The sequence below is a fragment of the Monopterus albus genome, unplaced genomic scaffold, assembly GCF_001952655.1.
Source record: "Monopterus albus unplaced genomic scaffold, M_albus_1.0 scaffold158.1, whole genome shotgun sequence".
NCBI lineage: Eukaryota > Metazoa > Chordata > Actinopteri > Synbranchiformes > Synbranchidae > Monopterus > Monopterus albus.
This window is the reverse complement of record NW_018128038.1, coordinates 562722-577838: the sequence shown is the minus strand read 5'-3', so window position 1 is coordinate 577838 and position 15117 is coordinate 562722. Positions and strand designations below refer to the sequence as shown.

The 15117-nt window shown below is 42.1% G+C and overlaps 1 protein-coding gene across 6 annotated transcripts in view; it reads left to right on the top strand.

Annotated features, from left to right (window-relative positions):
- The window catches only part of ehmt1b (euchromatic histone-lysine N-methyltransferase 1b), a 32626-nt gene that overhangs the window by 12722 nt on the left and 4787 nt on the right, over positions 1-15117 (top strand). For all 6 annotated transcript variants that reach the window (XM_020615095.1, XM_020615094.1, XM_020615099.1 and 3 more), the window contains 22 exons: positions 2458-2548; positions 2646-3148; positions 3939-4146; positions 4307-4455; positions 4942-5097; positions 5499-5573; positions 5744-5846; positions 6381-6506; positions 7267-7544; positions 8394-8626; positions 8838-9053; positions 9147-9229; positions 9389-9495; positions 9704-9826; positions 10069-10170; positions 11456-11560; positions 11647-11801; positions 11971-12141; positions 12340-12484; positions 12600-12677; positions 12867-12982; positions 14269-14355. In XM_020615095.1, the coding sequence (XP_020470751.1) occupies positions 2458-2548; positions 2646-3148; positions 3939-4146; positions 4307-4455; positions 4942-5097; positions 5499-5573; positions 5744-5846; positions 6381-6506; positions 7267-7544; positions 8394-8626; positions 8838-9053; positions 9147-9229; positions 9389-9495; positions 9704-9826; positions 10069-10170; positions 11456-11560; positions 11647-11801; positions 11971-12141; positions 12340-12484; positions 12600-12677; positions 12867-12982; positions 14269-14355 (3410 nt within the window). The remainder of the gene's footprint in view (positions 1-2457; positions 2549-2645; positions 3149-3938; positions 4147-4306; positions 4456-4941; positions 5098-5498; positions 5574-5743; positions 5847-6380; positions 6507-7266; positions 7545-8393; positions 8627-8837; positions 9054-9146; positions 9230-9388; positions 9496-9703; positions 9827-10068; positions 10171-11455; positions 11561-11646; positions 11802-11970; positions 12142-12339; positions 12485-12599; positions 12678-12866; positions 12983-14268; positions 14356-15117) is intronic.

Here is a 15117-nt window from a genome sequence, read left to right as displayed (position 1 = left end):
AAAGTAAGTTTTTTTTTGTCTTGACTTTTTTGTGAGATACTGACTACTTTCAAACTCCTCAGGGCTTTTGAGAACATTCAAACAAATCCATCTAAGAAGGGAAAAGCACATAGGGAACAGCCCATAGATGAGGGTAGGCACTGCTCCATTTTTTTAAGGGCTCATATGCAGAAAATGCGGGAGCCGCTGCTTTAGAGGGGGAGGAAGGCAACTCATCCTTTGTTTTATTAGGCTGCATCGAATTCATTTGTGCTTAGTTATCGTCTTAACTCATTAGGGCGTTGGCACTTTGCTGGCAGTGTAATGGCTGATTGTCAAATGTTTGTCCTTTGTGTTTAGGTAATTCATTTTTTCCACACACCTCTTGCAGTAGATCTAAAGATAGGTCACATCAGTGCCAACATCTAGGCTTTGACACATACCAGCTTCGCATTATGTTGTAGGCACAGTGAATGACTGAATCATTAGAATATTTATAGGAAGAGAAATATTAGATGTAATCTGTTAAGAGCTGATTTGTAATGATTATCAAGCATATTTGCAGTTCCAAAAGCAGGTCCAGTCTGGAGTGTAAACTCTAAGCCACTGGAGCCTTTTTTTGCAGTCAAGGCTGAAACTTTGGTTTGTTCTAACATCTTTCCATTTTTTGATGAGCCACTTAAGGTTTAAGTAGCACCCATAGGCTTGGCTTCATAATTAGATCTTCTTTCAGCAGCTCCCATAACCCCATCCATGAGCTTCCAAACCACTATGTTCCCCATCTAGTGGAAAACTGCTGCAATGGCTGCATTGTGTCAGTAAACAATCTGCTTGCGAAATGGCGGAGATCTGCAGCCAGCCTTCTCTGCTTCCCTTCCCCCCTCTCCTTTCTGTGTCCAATGTGTATGTTCCACTTTCCACCACCAGGGGGAGAGATGAGGCTGGTGTTCTTTTGTAACTGGCTTTCCTATGTCCAAGAAAAAAAGGAACTGCTGGATTCTTCTTCTCTTTACCCTCACATGTGCTCAATAGATGGCTTGAGATACATCAGTGGGGATTGTCCCAGTCTAGGTGTTCTTTGGGAAACACCTCAGTCATGGTGTTCACGGATTAACTCTTGTTGCTGTTTGACAGGGTGTATGTCCGTGTTTGGCTCAGGGACTCAGATGCATATGCTTGGAGAATGATTGGGGAAGTTTGTCCTGACGGTTCATTTAGTTGGGGTCTCAGTTGTTTGTAGGTTTCCAGACCTATGCTCTCTGTTACACCTGTAGGTTTGACTGTCAGAGCTCTTGGAGAAAAGAATTTAATTGGTTGGATCAGTTTGTTAAAATGAAGCTTTTAGGTCCTTTGATTGACTGACTCTGGAGAGATGTGTCCTCTGCTTTCTTGGGACATTCAGACTCAGTTCCTGCTCTTTACTTCTCACTAGATATGACACTTGGCCCAGTCAGCATGTGTGTCCCTATATCTGCCTTTATTCTCCTCTGTCTGAGCCTCACATGATGTCGATGAGTGTGTAAGACATTCTGTTCTGTGTTGATGTATCTGTGGGTGGCTGCTCTTCAATGTCAAACTGACCTATGTCCACACTCTTCTGACCTTTTGGTCTACAAAGATTCCTAAGTTTGGTGAGTTCATCAGAAAGGGGGTGGTTTTGACAAGCAAAGATGGACCCAAAAAGAAAGCAAAACATGTCATCTAGTGGATTCGGGCCTCTTTTGTGTCCTTTGCATTTTTTTTCCCAGACTTGGCACAAGGTTGACAGTGTGCTCTGGAGGAAGAGAGTTTTACATTTCCTGGTGCTGCCTCTTCAACTGCTCCCCGCTGTGAGACAGAAAGATGGTTTGTGGGCAGTTGAAATTTCTTTTGAAGCTGCAGCAGCCATCTACTGCTATTGTGGTTGGCTGTAGCATAAAATGAAAAAAGACAGTACTTACTTGATATTCTTTGACTGTGACAAAGACACATCACTAAAAAGCACAAAGAAAAGAGGGTTTTTAAATTAGAATTAGTCAGTTGCCAATTTTGATAATTATTTAATTTCTCAAGCTAAAAAATGAACTATTTATTGGTTTAAATTTATCAGATGTGAGGGTTTGCTGCTTTTGTTTGTTTTAACTGTGAGCTATCACCTAAAGCCCTCAAATATTCAGTTCACATAAAAAAAACAGAAAAGTAGAAAATCATCATGTTTGAAAAGCTAAAACCAGACAGTACTTGAATCAACTAATTATCAAAATTGTTGGTGATCCATTTTCTGTTAATGGCCTTATAAATTGTTTGGGTGCTAGTATTGTATATGAATAAAGTTTGTGTTTTGGGTTTTTGGTTACATAAAACAAGCACTTTAAGAGGCTACCGGGATTTTGTTATAGGCAATTTTTCACGATTTTTAGACATTTTACAGGCTAAATGATTTTTTTTCACAGATTAATTTGACATAATATCCTTTCACGTGTGTTCTTTTTTCATCAGCCTGCTGGTCTAGCCAAGGACAGTGTGGAAAAGGTTGCATCTGCAAGGAAAGAGGGACTTGATCCAGAAAGCAATGGAGAGGAGACATCAGGTATTAGGCCAAATCAACTTGGAAAGCACTTTTTTAATTTGTGAAAGTGACTTGCTTACATTGTAGTTTGCATTATGCCTTTGGTTTTGATTTGCAGATGGAGATAAAGAGGCATCAGGAAGACTGGCTTCTTCCCCTACGGTAGAGGCAATGCTCAATGGCACCGAATGCAACGACACAAGGCACAAGAGCCCGACACACAGCTCCCCAACAGGCAGCAACAAGACTTCACTCTTGGTAAATGAAAATGGCATGCCAGACATGGAGCCTCCGCACGGTTCTGTCACTGGAAGCAATGGATTCATACTTCTTAAGCAGCAGGAAGGCTCTGCAGCGACGCCAGGTCTGGGAGTTTACCCTCACAGGACTAACCAGTTGCCTTCGGGCTCACCAACAGGGGGACACACGGCCAAAACACTCCCTGCCTCGGCATCAGAATGTGCACAGAGTTCAGGTGCATTAAGGACTGACCCTAGTACAACAGGGACTACGTCGGGACAGGGGGCATCAGACACTAAAAATGCAATAGCTCCAGCACCCGTCATGATACACAGAGCACGCAAGACTATGTCCAGACCCGCTGTCAGCCCAGCACAAAAGGTAAATGGTCACAATCTGGTACATTATCAGCAGCTCATTGGGGTTTCCTGCCCCTGGTGTCTCATTACTCTCTATTAGGGTGATAGAGTTAGCAAGATACATGCACATGTGTCTCCAATATCGGTATACGTTAAATGACAAAAGCATATGGACATTTAAACAAATTATGAGGACACATGGACATTACATTAATATCTGCTAGTGTAGTGTTATGATTTTCTGTCACTGGAACTAATGAGCCCACAGCCATGAAAAAAGGCTGTATACCAAGGCTCCACTGTTTTCAGATACTTGTTTATTTATCTGGATTTCCATTAGTTTTCACTACGATGTTTACCAGTCTTCCTGGGGTTCAAACATTCAAAACTAAATCATAAAAATGATTATGTAAAACTGTCCTTTTATACAAAGACCAGTATTAATACTAACACAGATGTAATCATCCTAGATGGCACAGTTAAGCAAGGAAATGGCATTAATCAAATAGTTTTAAGGTTGCTCATATAGCAGAGCTAAAATGCTTTCTTTTACAACTATATTTGATAAAATTATTTCTAACAAGAGTTAAATCATTTCTAACACTAATTAAGTTACCATTACTTAAATATGCCCTGAATAATTGGGAATTTTGTCTGGAAAGTAAAAACAAATCTGTTCTTTAAAAACAATTTGGGTTTTTTTCCTGGTGAAGATTGGTTAAAAAAGAAAACAGTGAACCTTACTAAACATAAGTAGGCTGTTGGCAAATACCACAGCGAACCTAAAAGCGTTTGTTTCTTGTCACCTCCAGCTTCTTAACAGGGAATTAAGAGAAGCAAAGTGTGCCAAAATGGAGACTCATGTTGCACCTGACGCACAGAAGTCCTCACAGCAGGCCTTCTCTCAGAACCATCTACCTCAAAGCCCACCCGATACGTCCGCTTCAGCAGAAACAGCTTCACCAGCTCCTCCAGTACCTGCAGCTCCTCCAGTTCCAGCCCCAGCCAAGCTCCAACTAGGTCAGACAAGTTCCAGCAACACAGGACAGAAACCCATCTAATGTACAAAACCTGGCTTTGGTGTTTGGTTTCAAAGAAAAATAATCTGCTGATTAGGACAAAGAATAATCATTATTGTTAGTTCAGCTGTAAATGTGTGTGCTGTTCTCTTGCGTTCTAGGCTCCTTCTCCGGAGTGTTGTCATCCCGGAAGAAGAAGAGGAGGATGGGAACGTACAGTCTAGTTCCCAAGAAGAAAACCAAAGTGCTTAAACAGAGGACAATGCTGGAAATGTTTAAGGAACTACAACAGGTCACCAAGAGCCCACAGGTCTGCGCTGCTCACTTCAATTAAATTTAACAAAAAAAAAAAACCAACGAAGCAATAGCTATGTTTAACCACTCATTTTAGAACAAACAGCAAATCAAAAGTGGCAAATTTGTAAGGTCATTCTGACACGTTTATTCAATCTTTTCGTGAGTCTACAACCTGTCCACATTCAATAGTCTTCTAAAGGGGTGCTCACCTGAGTACATCACAGTCTATTAACAGATATTGAGGCTGTAGGAGTGTAATGCTAAGTTGGTATAATTATTTTGTCCAAAGAAAAACAACTGTACAAGAAGTTTGCCTAAAGAAAATAGTTTAAACTGGCAAAAATGTGAATCAGGAACTATGCCAGCAAATTCGCAAGGTTTCATGTTTCATGTTCATGTTGGGTTCACCAGACATTCACTAGCAACGTTGGCAGTTTTAGAGATGTGGTGCTCCGGTATTCTGAGGTTGCTATGATCATCTCAGTTCCTTATTTTACAGACTAAAGAGGTAGTAAATATAAATGGTGAGAAGGTGGAAAATGCATCAGAGGAGGAAGAGTCAGAAGAGGTGGAGTCTGAGGAAGAGGAACAACCACAGCCAGCAGAAGAACCTGTCAGTGCTGTTCAGGAAGGAACACCTGAACTCATCTCTCAGGTTGGCACATTTCATCCTTCCGTATACTCCAGATTTATGGTCATTTCTAATCTGTGCAAAGTGCAGAACTTGAGGACTGCCAGGACTGTTGAACTGTATATAATCCATGTTAACCGTGTGTAGAAAGTAGGAGACTTAATAAAAGGCATGCAGTTACTTTAAGAGAGTGAAAAATCAGTGATTATTAGCATCTTAAACAGCACCAGTGCTGACAACATGGAATATATAACCAGCATTTTCACATGCGGGCCAGCTTCCCAGGTTAGATTATTGTGTGTTCCTTGCATTAAATATCCACACAACAGCTAAATTTTCATCAAGTTACCACGGCTTGACTTGTAATACATATTGGACTGAAGCCAGTTTGATATGTGCTTAATAATGGTAACAAACCCCCCAAGGAGGTGGGAGACGAGCCGGAGTCTGAAGAGTCTGGAGAAGATGAGGGAGAGGAGGAGGGCACAGAGTCTGACTTGGTAAGACCCGCTCACCATCATTTCTCCACCTAATTACATCAGAGCATTAGCTCTCATCTCATAGCACTACCTCATTTGACTGAGTGGAGTTAAATGTCCTGTTATTGTTATTAAATTACTTTCTGGCTGTTACTGAAATCAACTCTATGAATGAAATTTGTCTGCCTCAGAGCACAGAGTCCAGTCTGAAGAAGAAGTTGAAAAAGAAAACAAAAGGAGACAGCGCTTGGCTCAGACCATCCAGGAAACGAAAGAGGAGGCTAAAGGCCAAAGGTGCTCCCTGCTCCTGACACACACACACACACACACCTATACTGACTCATCCAGCTGTTTTCCTGTGGTCCACCTGCTGACCATCAGGAGGAAACTTCCTCTCTTATATTAAGCTTTTTTATTTTATTTATTTATTTATGTATGAATACTTTTTCTTGCATTTAAATATTCCCCACAGACATAAAAAAATATTCCTGTTGGAAATCTTCTCTTTATGGAAAACCTTATTATATGATGAAATGACTCTGACTCACTCAACTGTAGCTTAATTTCAGTGAACACACTTATTCAGATCTTCCTCAAGAGTTTTCTGTTCACTCATCCCTAAAATCCAGCTCACTTGAACACAGCGCAGTGTTTATTGCTTTCGGTTTTCTTTTTCATGTCACAGGGTCCTGAAAATATTCAGATGGAACTGAATTATAGCATTATTGTTAGCAGCTATATTTTCTGTTTCCTTCTTTTAGTGACTTGTATACATTTGATGGTAAAGTGAAGCTGAATTTTTTCTTAATTGACCACCGTTCTGCTCAGAATCGGAGGCGGTGGTTCAGCCTGAGGCCCACTCAGGCGATGGGGAGGAGTACACACAGATTCCCCCACCTGAGTCTGTCAGCCTCAGCAAGCCCCAAGAGCCCACAGCTCCCTCACAGAACAAAGGTGAGCTTAGAAGACTTGCTTGTAATCCATCCCATGTGTTTTACCCACATTTGTGTCTTAAAAGCTACGGAGCTTCAGACCATTCTCATCTACAGAGCTTTGATTGGTTCATTGCTTCTCCAGTAAGGAAATCAGTGAGAACATCACCTGATGTATTTGTTTCACTTAAAGGTGCGTTAACTAAGATTTTACACATTGTTTGATAAATCACAGGGGGGCGGCTGTGGCTCAAGGGGTAGAGTGGGTCGACCTCTGATCGCAGGGTTGGCAGTTTGATTCCCATTCTCCCCAGTCCACATGTCGAAGTGTCCTTGGGCAAGACACTGAACCCCAAGTTGTTCCCAGTGGCCAGGCCAGCACCTTGCATGGCAGCTCTGCGTCAGGTGTGTGTGTGTGTGTGTGTGTGTGTGTGTGTGTGTGTGTGTGTGTGTGTGTGTGTGTGTGTGTGAATGGGTGGATGGGTGAATCTGTCAGTGTCTTTGTCCAGGTAAGGTAGAAAACCCCCTATGTACTGTAAGTGAAGTCCAGTTACCGTTTTACCATCACATGAAAATGAGACAGAATGCAGTCCTTCTCATTTTATTAGTTTGCTTGATATCAGGGGCAAAACTCTGGTATCACAATGGCACTAGTATAAAAACAAATCAAGCCCTGTCGAGCCTTTCTGTCAGTGGTTATAAGGGGATGGTGTTAACGGAAAAAGTGACATTACTGCATATCATCTGGATACACACAACAGTCAGAGTTTATTTCTTGGCAGGCATTTCAGGGACAGCAGTCGAGGAGGCCCAGGAGCTTCCTCTGTGCAGCTGTCGGATGGAGACGCCCAAGAGTCGAGAGATTCTCATCTTGGCAGACAGGAAGTGTATGGCCACAGAGAGTGTTGATGGACAGCTGACCCGCTGCCAGGGTGCCATACTGAAACATGAAATGATGCGACCCTCCAACTCTGTTCAGCTGCTGGTTCTGTGCGAGGACCACCGCAATGGCATGGTGAAGCACCAGTGCTGCCCTGGCTGTGGCTTCTTCTGCAGAGCTGTAAGCACAGTCACTGTATCAGTTTTAGGCCCTCAGCTGTGGTTTTATCCTGTCTCACTGGAAAGTCTGAGCTTAAAATAATGCAAAAGATTTGTCTGGGTCCAGTTTTTTCAAACAAAGATTTTGTTTTTTCCCGTTTGGTCTCATGCGCTATGCATTTTAAGGTGTTCCTGTTCAGGGGAGCAAAAACAACGACCCTCAGTGCCTGATTTGCTAGCGCTATGGCAGAGGGAACTGTGGCTGAAATTCAGTAGAAAGCAGGTGTAAAATTTGCAGAAATGCTTTCACCATGACAGCTGTCAGTCATCCAAGACCTTGTCTGAGTTAAGAACTCACCAGAGGAGAATGTGGAGGACTTATACAGGCTTTCAGGTCATACCATGCTTCAATTACTGAACAAAGTAAAAGATTATTTGACTGGCAGGAGACTGCATGATTGCAGCTCTGAAATATGTTTGTTGTTTTTTTCCCCCAATCATATTAAAGTTCCTTCGCAGTAAACACACCTTCTACCATCCCTCTGGGTCCACCTGTGCACTACAGGCGCGTCCTTACCAACTGAAGCGCAGCCAAATTAACACACCTGCAGCTCTGCTCATTTACATCAGTGTTGGTAAATACGCCACTTAATTTAAAAATTGTGGTGCTGCAATATTTTCCACACCTGACGGTAATTTGGGACATAGTTAGTAAATATCCCCCATAGACTGGGGTTTAAGAGAAAACAGACTGTTGCAACATTTTTAAAGGCTTTTTCTGAAAGTAATCTGCTTCCTTGAGTTAACTTACTCAGAGAGGACTATTATGCTGTGTAAGAGTTTCTTACCAAGACAGTTTTTTATTGTGCAGGGCACCTTTATGGAGTGCCAGCCAGACATCAGCATCTCTCACCGTTTCCATCGCGCTTGTGCCTCGATGCTGAAAGGTCAAAGCTTCTGTCCCCACTGTGGAGAAGAGGCAAGCAAGGCCAAGGAAGTCACCATCGCCAAGGCTGACACCACCTCCACTGTGCCTCCCGCACTTACACATGGACCTGCTACACCTGGGGCCCCCGAGGGCCGCGCAGACACCACTACTGGCAGGTACATTACCAACTGGGGTGCTATCTGACATTACTGTTGATAGGTGTGATGTTCAAGAGAAGCTACTGGTGAATAAATGCAAACATTATAATGGCAAGATATTTCTCTTGCTGTTTCCTTTCAAAGAAGTTTAGGTCTCTTGATTTCTTCAAGGAATGCAATGATAAGTTATTCATGCACTGCATAACTTAAAGGCCTATTTGTGTTCCAGCTCTTCTCACCTGGCTGTCAGGGCAGACATCAGCGGCAGGGCCGACAGCTCATTGTCAGTTCATTCTGCACATGGACTCGACACTTCTGCTGTTCCTGGGTCATCTAGAACGACAGCGCTGCAGGCTGGGACTGGAACAACGGCCGCACCTACAGTCCTTCCAGGACCACCTAGAGAGACTCTAGAGGGCATCCTGGTAGCTCTTGACACAGAAAAGTAAGCCCTACCACAAGACTATCATTTTAATTTATCTGAATGATCAAAAATCTAAAACCTTCAGGCAAACTTTTTTATGCCTGTTTTGATTAGACCCAAGAAGCTGCGTTTTCACCCCAAGCAACTTTACCTCTCAGCCAAACAGGGAGAACTCAAAAGGGTCTTGCTCATGTTGGGTATGTCAGCCTCACCTGGTGTATTTATAAATGTCTCAGCAATCCTGCTGTTCATCGTGTCTTCTGTACGTCTTCTCATATTATGTTTCTTACTTCTGTTTTTTATGCACATTATATTTTTTTAAAATAAATTTATTTCCTTCTTCATTTACCTTCCAGTGGACGGTATCGACCCTAACTTTAAGATGGAATCTCAGAACAAACGTACCCCGCTCCATGCTGCAGCTGAAGGAGGATACAAGGACATTTGTGACATGCTTGTACAAGTAAGGTCATGCTTCTGTTCTGCCATGTTACAGTGCTGTTACTGCTGTGATAATGAAAGTGGTTGACATAGATCCTCATTGCCTGGTTTTAAAGTGAAACATGTCAAACAGTTCCTTGTAGAATTTGAAATCTGTAGACTTTGTTCAACCCCCACCCATCCCTTTAATGGCAGCATTTACATTGACTGTCTGGTGTGTGACAATTTAGGCTGGTGCAAACTTAGACATGTGTGATGAAGATCAGCGGACGCCACTGATGGAGGCCTGTGAGAACAACCACATGGACACGGTCCTGTACCTCCTAAGAGCTGGCGCCAGCGCCATGCACAAGGTAAACCTGCATCACATTTCTCCTGGGAGGTTTTATCAGTGATGAGTAAAATCATGCTGTCAGTTTTTGTGGAAGATGTGATAGAAGTCTGAACTTGATTGTTCAAATAATAGCAAAAACCTTACTTGATGTCAAATGTCATTCTTGCTAAAGAAACGATCACATGGATATTTATATTTTTCATGGCTCTTTACCTTGAGACTTAAGAAAGGGTCAATAATCAGATTCTCTGCTGTTGTCAGGATGTTGAAGGGTTCACATGTCTCCATCTAGCGGCAAAGTCTGGTCAGTACAAGATTGTTGAGCACCTTCTGTCCACAGGACTGATCAACATCAACTGTCAGGTCAGTACAGTTATTTTGTCATTCAGGTCTGCTCAGGGATATCACCATGTAACACTCATCATTAGTAGCATTTGATGCTGCTGTCCGGTCACTTTCTCCTCGAGCTGATCACACCTCAGGCTGTTTGGCCATACACAGATGCCACTCTCTGTGCTGGTATTTGGAAACATACTTGTTCGCTTCTTCACATTTAACTGTCAGGCTCAAAGGGGTTGCTTCTTAATTCACCTGTCAAGGCATGATAGATAAATGACAAAATAATTTTCCCAATCAACATAATGAAATTCCCCAAGACATGAAAGATGTTAGGTGACAGCAAGTAGAGCCTGTGTGGAGAGATACAGCAGTATTTAAAGGAAGAATTAAAGGTGCATTAACTAAGATTCTACACATTTTCTGATAAATCAAGTCAAAATGGGACAAAGTAGAGTCTTGTGTACTGTACAAAGCATTTCCTAGAATGTCGAACTGTTCCTTTAAGGTGTTGCGTTGAAGTGATTGCAGTAAGTTGCTAAATACTTGTACAAGTCCAACCTGGGTTCAAGCATTTGACTGTGGATACTGGAGAGATAGACTGCGTCCGAAACCGCATACTGTGACAGTACGTACTGAAAGAGATGAAGTACCTACTTACTGACCGTTAAAACAGTAGGTACTGTATAGTATGAAGCCTGGTAGTATGAATGAGATTCGGACGTACTACATCCGTAAAGTCTTCGTTGGATAACTCCTCTCGATCGCCTCGCCTACTGCTTTTCACCTACTATACAGTATGGTAGTAGGCGGTTTCGGACGCAGCCATAATCTTATCATTCTCACTAAATAAAGGTAAATGTGCTTATGGTCTTAATACTTGTATAGCGCTTTTCTATGCTTTACATCACACTCAAAGCGCTTTCACACTATTTGGCCGTTCACCCATTCGCACTCACGCCTTCACACACCGGTGTCATCACCAGGAGCAACTGGGGCGTTCAGTGTCTTGCTCAAGGTCACTGCGACATGTAGACTGGACAAGCTGGGAATCGAACCGCTAATCTTCGGTTAGGAGACGACCCGCTAAAACCTTGTCAAAATTGACAACTGTAGAAGTGAAATCATCCACAGGAGGCAGGTTCACAAACAACATTCATTCAAAGCACAAACTGAAAAGTAGTTTTCTAAGGATTTGATAAAAGCAGTGGTTTCCTTTCAAGGTGATTGTGGGAATTGTCATTGTTGCTTTTTTGTGGGTGTTTTAATTTCATGATAAGTTTGCTGACTTGAAGGTATTGTTTCTCCTCAGGACGATGGAGGCTGGACAGCCATGATCTGGGCAACAGAGTACAGACATGTGGACCAGGTGAAGCTGCTTCTGTCCAACGGAGCTGACATAAACATCAGGGACAAGGTTGGCTAAGGACACTGTCCATCTTGTGTTTGACACACTTTATAGAAAAAATGAAATCTAATATAACTGTTTCCTTGTTTTTTAAGGAAGAGAACATCTGCCTTCACTGGGCAGCGTTCTCTGGCAGTGTGGAGATCGCTGAGCTGCTGCTGAATGCTCGCAGTGATCTGCAGGCTGTCAACATCCACGGAGACTCTCCTCTACACATCGCTGCTCGGGAGAATCACCTGGATTGTGTCACGTGAGTTACTGAGTCTAGGGAAAAAATAGACACACTTTGCAAGAAAATGGAATAACCTGTTTGACCTGTAGTGTAAAACTAGAGGATTGATTCACAAGAGCAATTTAAGAAATTGGTCTGAAGTGACTTGTCAATGATGATCAGTAAAATGTGCTCTTTGTTGCCTCAGGCTTTTCCTGTCTCGAGGAGCAGATGTGTTCCTCAAGAACCGCGAGGGAGAAACTCCTTCAGACTGCTGCAACCACAATTCAAAGTCTTGGGCAGCCCTGCAGGCTAACAGGAAGGAGAGGGATGCCAAGAACATCAGGCTCAGTCGCGCAGAGGATAAAGTCCTTCACAGGTTGAAATGATGCTTGACTATGCTGGAAGGCCACTTTGAGTTATCTGTGACTTAAAGGCTTATCAGATACTGGAACGCTACAGTTTTGATCGCTCATTTTCTTTTTCTTTTTTTTTTTGATTTCCAGAATCTCTACGTCAGATTTTCTTGACTTTAAAAACTTGGACAGCCTTTAAGCAGAGTCTGTTTTGTTTGCAGTGACATAGCTCTGGGGCAGGAGAAAGTTCCCATCCCCTGTGTCAATGCTGTCGACAGTGAACCCTACCCAGATGACTACAAATACATCCCGGAAAACTGTGTCACCTCTCCCATGAATATTGACAGAAACATAACACACTTACAGGTATGTTAGAAACCATTTCATCGGGTATTTTGAGACAGAGAAAAAAAGCTTTTCTATGTGTTTGGCACTTTGAAATGACCATTTCTACATGTCTCTCTTTATCCATGGCTAACAGTACTGTGTTTGTAAAGAAGACTGTTCAGCAAGTATCTGCATGTGTGGACAACTCAGCCTGCGTTGTTGGTATGACAAGGTGAGTGCAAATGACCGCATAGATGAACCAAACAAAGTATGTGGACACTCGAACAGTAAGAATTCACTGAAACTATGGGACCAAAGCCAGACTATGAAAACCAGACCAAAGTAGAGACAAGAATGTGAGTAAGGTGTCCACATACCATGTAGTGTATAGTATTAATAAATCATTTTTTGTCATGTTCAGAGTGGGCATCTTCTCCCTGAATTCTGTCGCGAGGCACCTCCCCTCATCTTTGAGTGTAACCATGCGTGTTCCTGTTGGAGGACCTGCAAGAACCGTGTGGTGCAAAATGGAATCAGGTATTTGAAGTGCATCTCAGTGTGCAAACAAACTAAAAAAAACTAGAGGTATTCATGGGTCCACTCGGTTCTGAGGACCTCAACCCCACCCGGGACCCGAGTCAAGTCCAAACTTTGCTCATTCTAGTTGGGTTGGTTCAGGTCAAGATTCACTGTCTCAAGTTTCGGGTCTGTGTGCCAATATGTTCAAGACCTGTGTGGATCAGAATAGGCTGATGTGCTGCGTCACAGTCACCACGGGAGAATGTTAAACGAAGGGACAGGGAAGAGAAGATGGAGGCATTCTTTGCTGAAGTGCGGAGCAAATTAGGAGACAGTGAGTACAGGGAGGTTAGACCAACTGGCACATCAGCTGTTTGGTCAAGTTTTGTGCAGATTCTGTGTTCAGTGTGTATCATGTTTTTTGTATCACAACAAATTAATCGTCACATTGGACTCATTCTATAAGCAAGGCTATCATTCAGACAGTATGAGATGATATTTTATTCTTAAAAATCCAAATAATCCAAATCAGACAAGGATGCAACTTTTAAACTAAGTCTTTTTTTCAGAATTTCTGTTTATAAGTTATCAAATGATTTAGTAGCTTTTTATTAAACTGGTGAAAACATTTAGCCTTTTTACAGCATGTTTTATTGTTCAGGAGCTGGAAGTTGAACTTTGATTCTATTCTAATCTAATCTAATCTAATCTAGTCTAGTCTATTATATTGCTGCGCTCTTCCATTGCTCCTGTTAGTTGATCTAATTAGGCATCAGTGTGGTTGTTGGGTGAACCGCCTTTTGCATCGGGTCCAATTATCTTTGTGTACATTCAGGTCGGGTCTGGCAGACCTCTGGTCCTCCTCAAGCTCTGTTTGTTTTTTTTTTGTTTTTTTGAGAATGAATTTATGCACGTTGGGTTTAGGTCTGTTTTACGGCCTGTTTCAGGTCGGATCTGAATTTTTGGATCTGTGAAGACCTCTACTAAAAACAACAGCAAAAAAAGAGCACCTGTATTTAGTTAATGGTTTCCTCTTCTGTTTTTGTTTGTAAGACAGTTGAGCAGAATTGAGGCTAGTGAAGAGCCAGGCAGCAAAATCCAGATGTCAGCAGCATCCCTAAAGCAGCCTCTGTGGTGGTAGAGCCACTGTTCAAATGTCTGTGTAACTATCACACACAGTTAAGGCTGTATGCTCATATAGTGCTGCTTTGATATGATATGCACTAACATAGCCCGTGTGAAGGTAAACATCTACTTGAGGAAGACAAAATAAGACTTTCTCAAAGATGCTGTGGATCTTCCAGGACCAGGCTTCAGCTTTTCAGGACCAGTAAGAAGGGTTGGGGTGTCCGGGCACTGCAAGACATACCACAGGGAAGCTTTGTATGCGAGTAAGTACAATTTGTTTCTGTTTGCAATTTGACCTTTTTACTTTTTAAACTTCTCGTTGGTGGATTTCTGTTTGTTCCATGACTCAACCATTCAATAGTTTTTTAGCACAATTTTTAGTTTTACACCTGAAAACAAAAATAATGATGTGCAAGTTTCTTCTCAGGCATTCGCCTAAAGAGACTATACTGTGTAGGCAGGGTTTTCCCCAATTTAAAAAAAAACGTGCTACTTTAATTCACAGAGTGTCTCTATCTCCTGCCAGACGGTAGCAGCTCAGGCTGCAGCAGATGCTGCTAATTATCCTTCCTGCTTTCTCATGATTAGGAGTGCTATCAATGTTACGGAGGTGTTTTGCTGTGGTGCCAGTTTTTTATTTTTTTTTTCTCCAAATTGCAACATTTAAGATTCTGTGTTCTATTTCATAAACATGTTAGCCACCCATGTTAGCACTCTGTCCACCCAAAAAACTGTTTGCTTTGGCAGTTGACTGAGAAACAAGTTCCTGGTCTTAACGTTGTCTGTTCAGTAATATGTGTGCTGGAGTTTTTTTGATCTTACCTTGCATGTGGTGCATGTGGTTAATAAAAATTTCTCTCATTATGTGCATCAATTACATAATGATTCCAATTACATAAATTGTTTACATGCAAAGTAATAGCTGAACAATGTTTTTTTTCTATTACTGTATTTTACGATCACAGAATCTTTAAGTGAAATCTAACCAGAGCAGCAGTAGCATTTTCTATTTTAATTTTTCATAT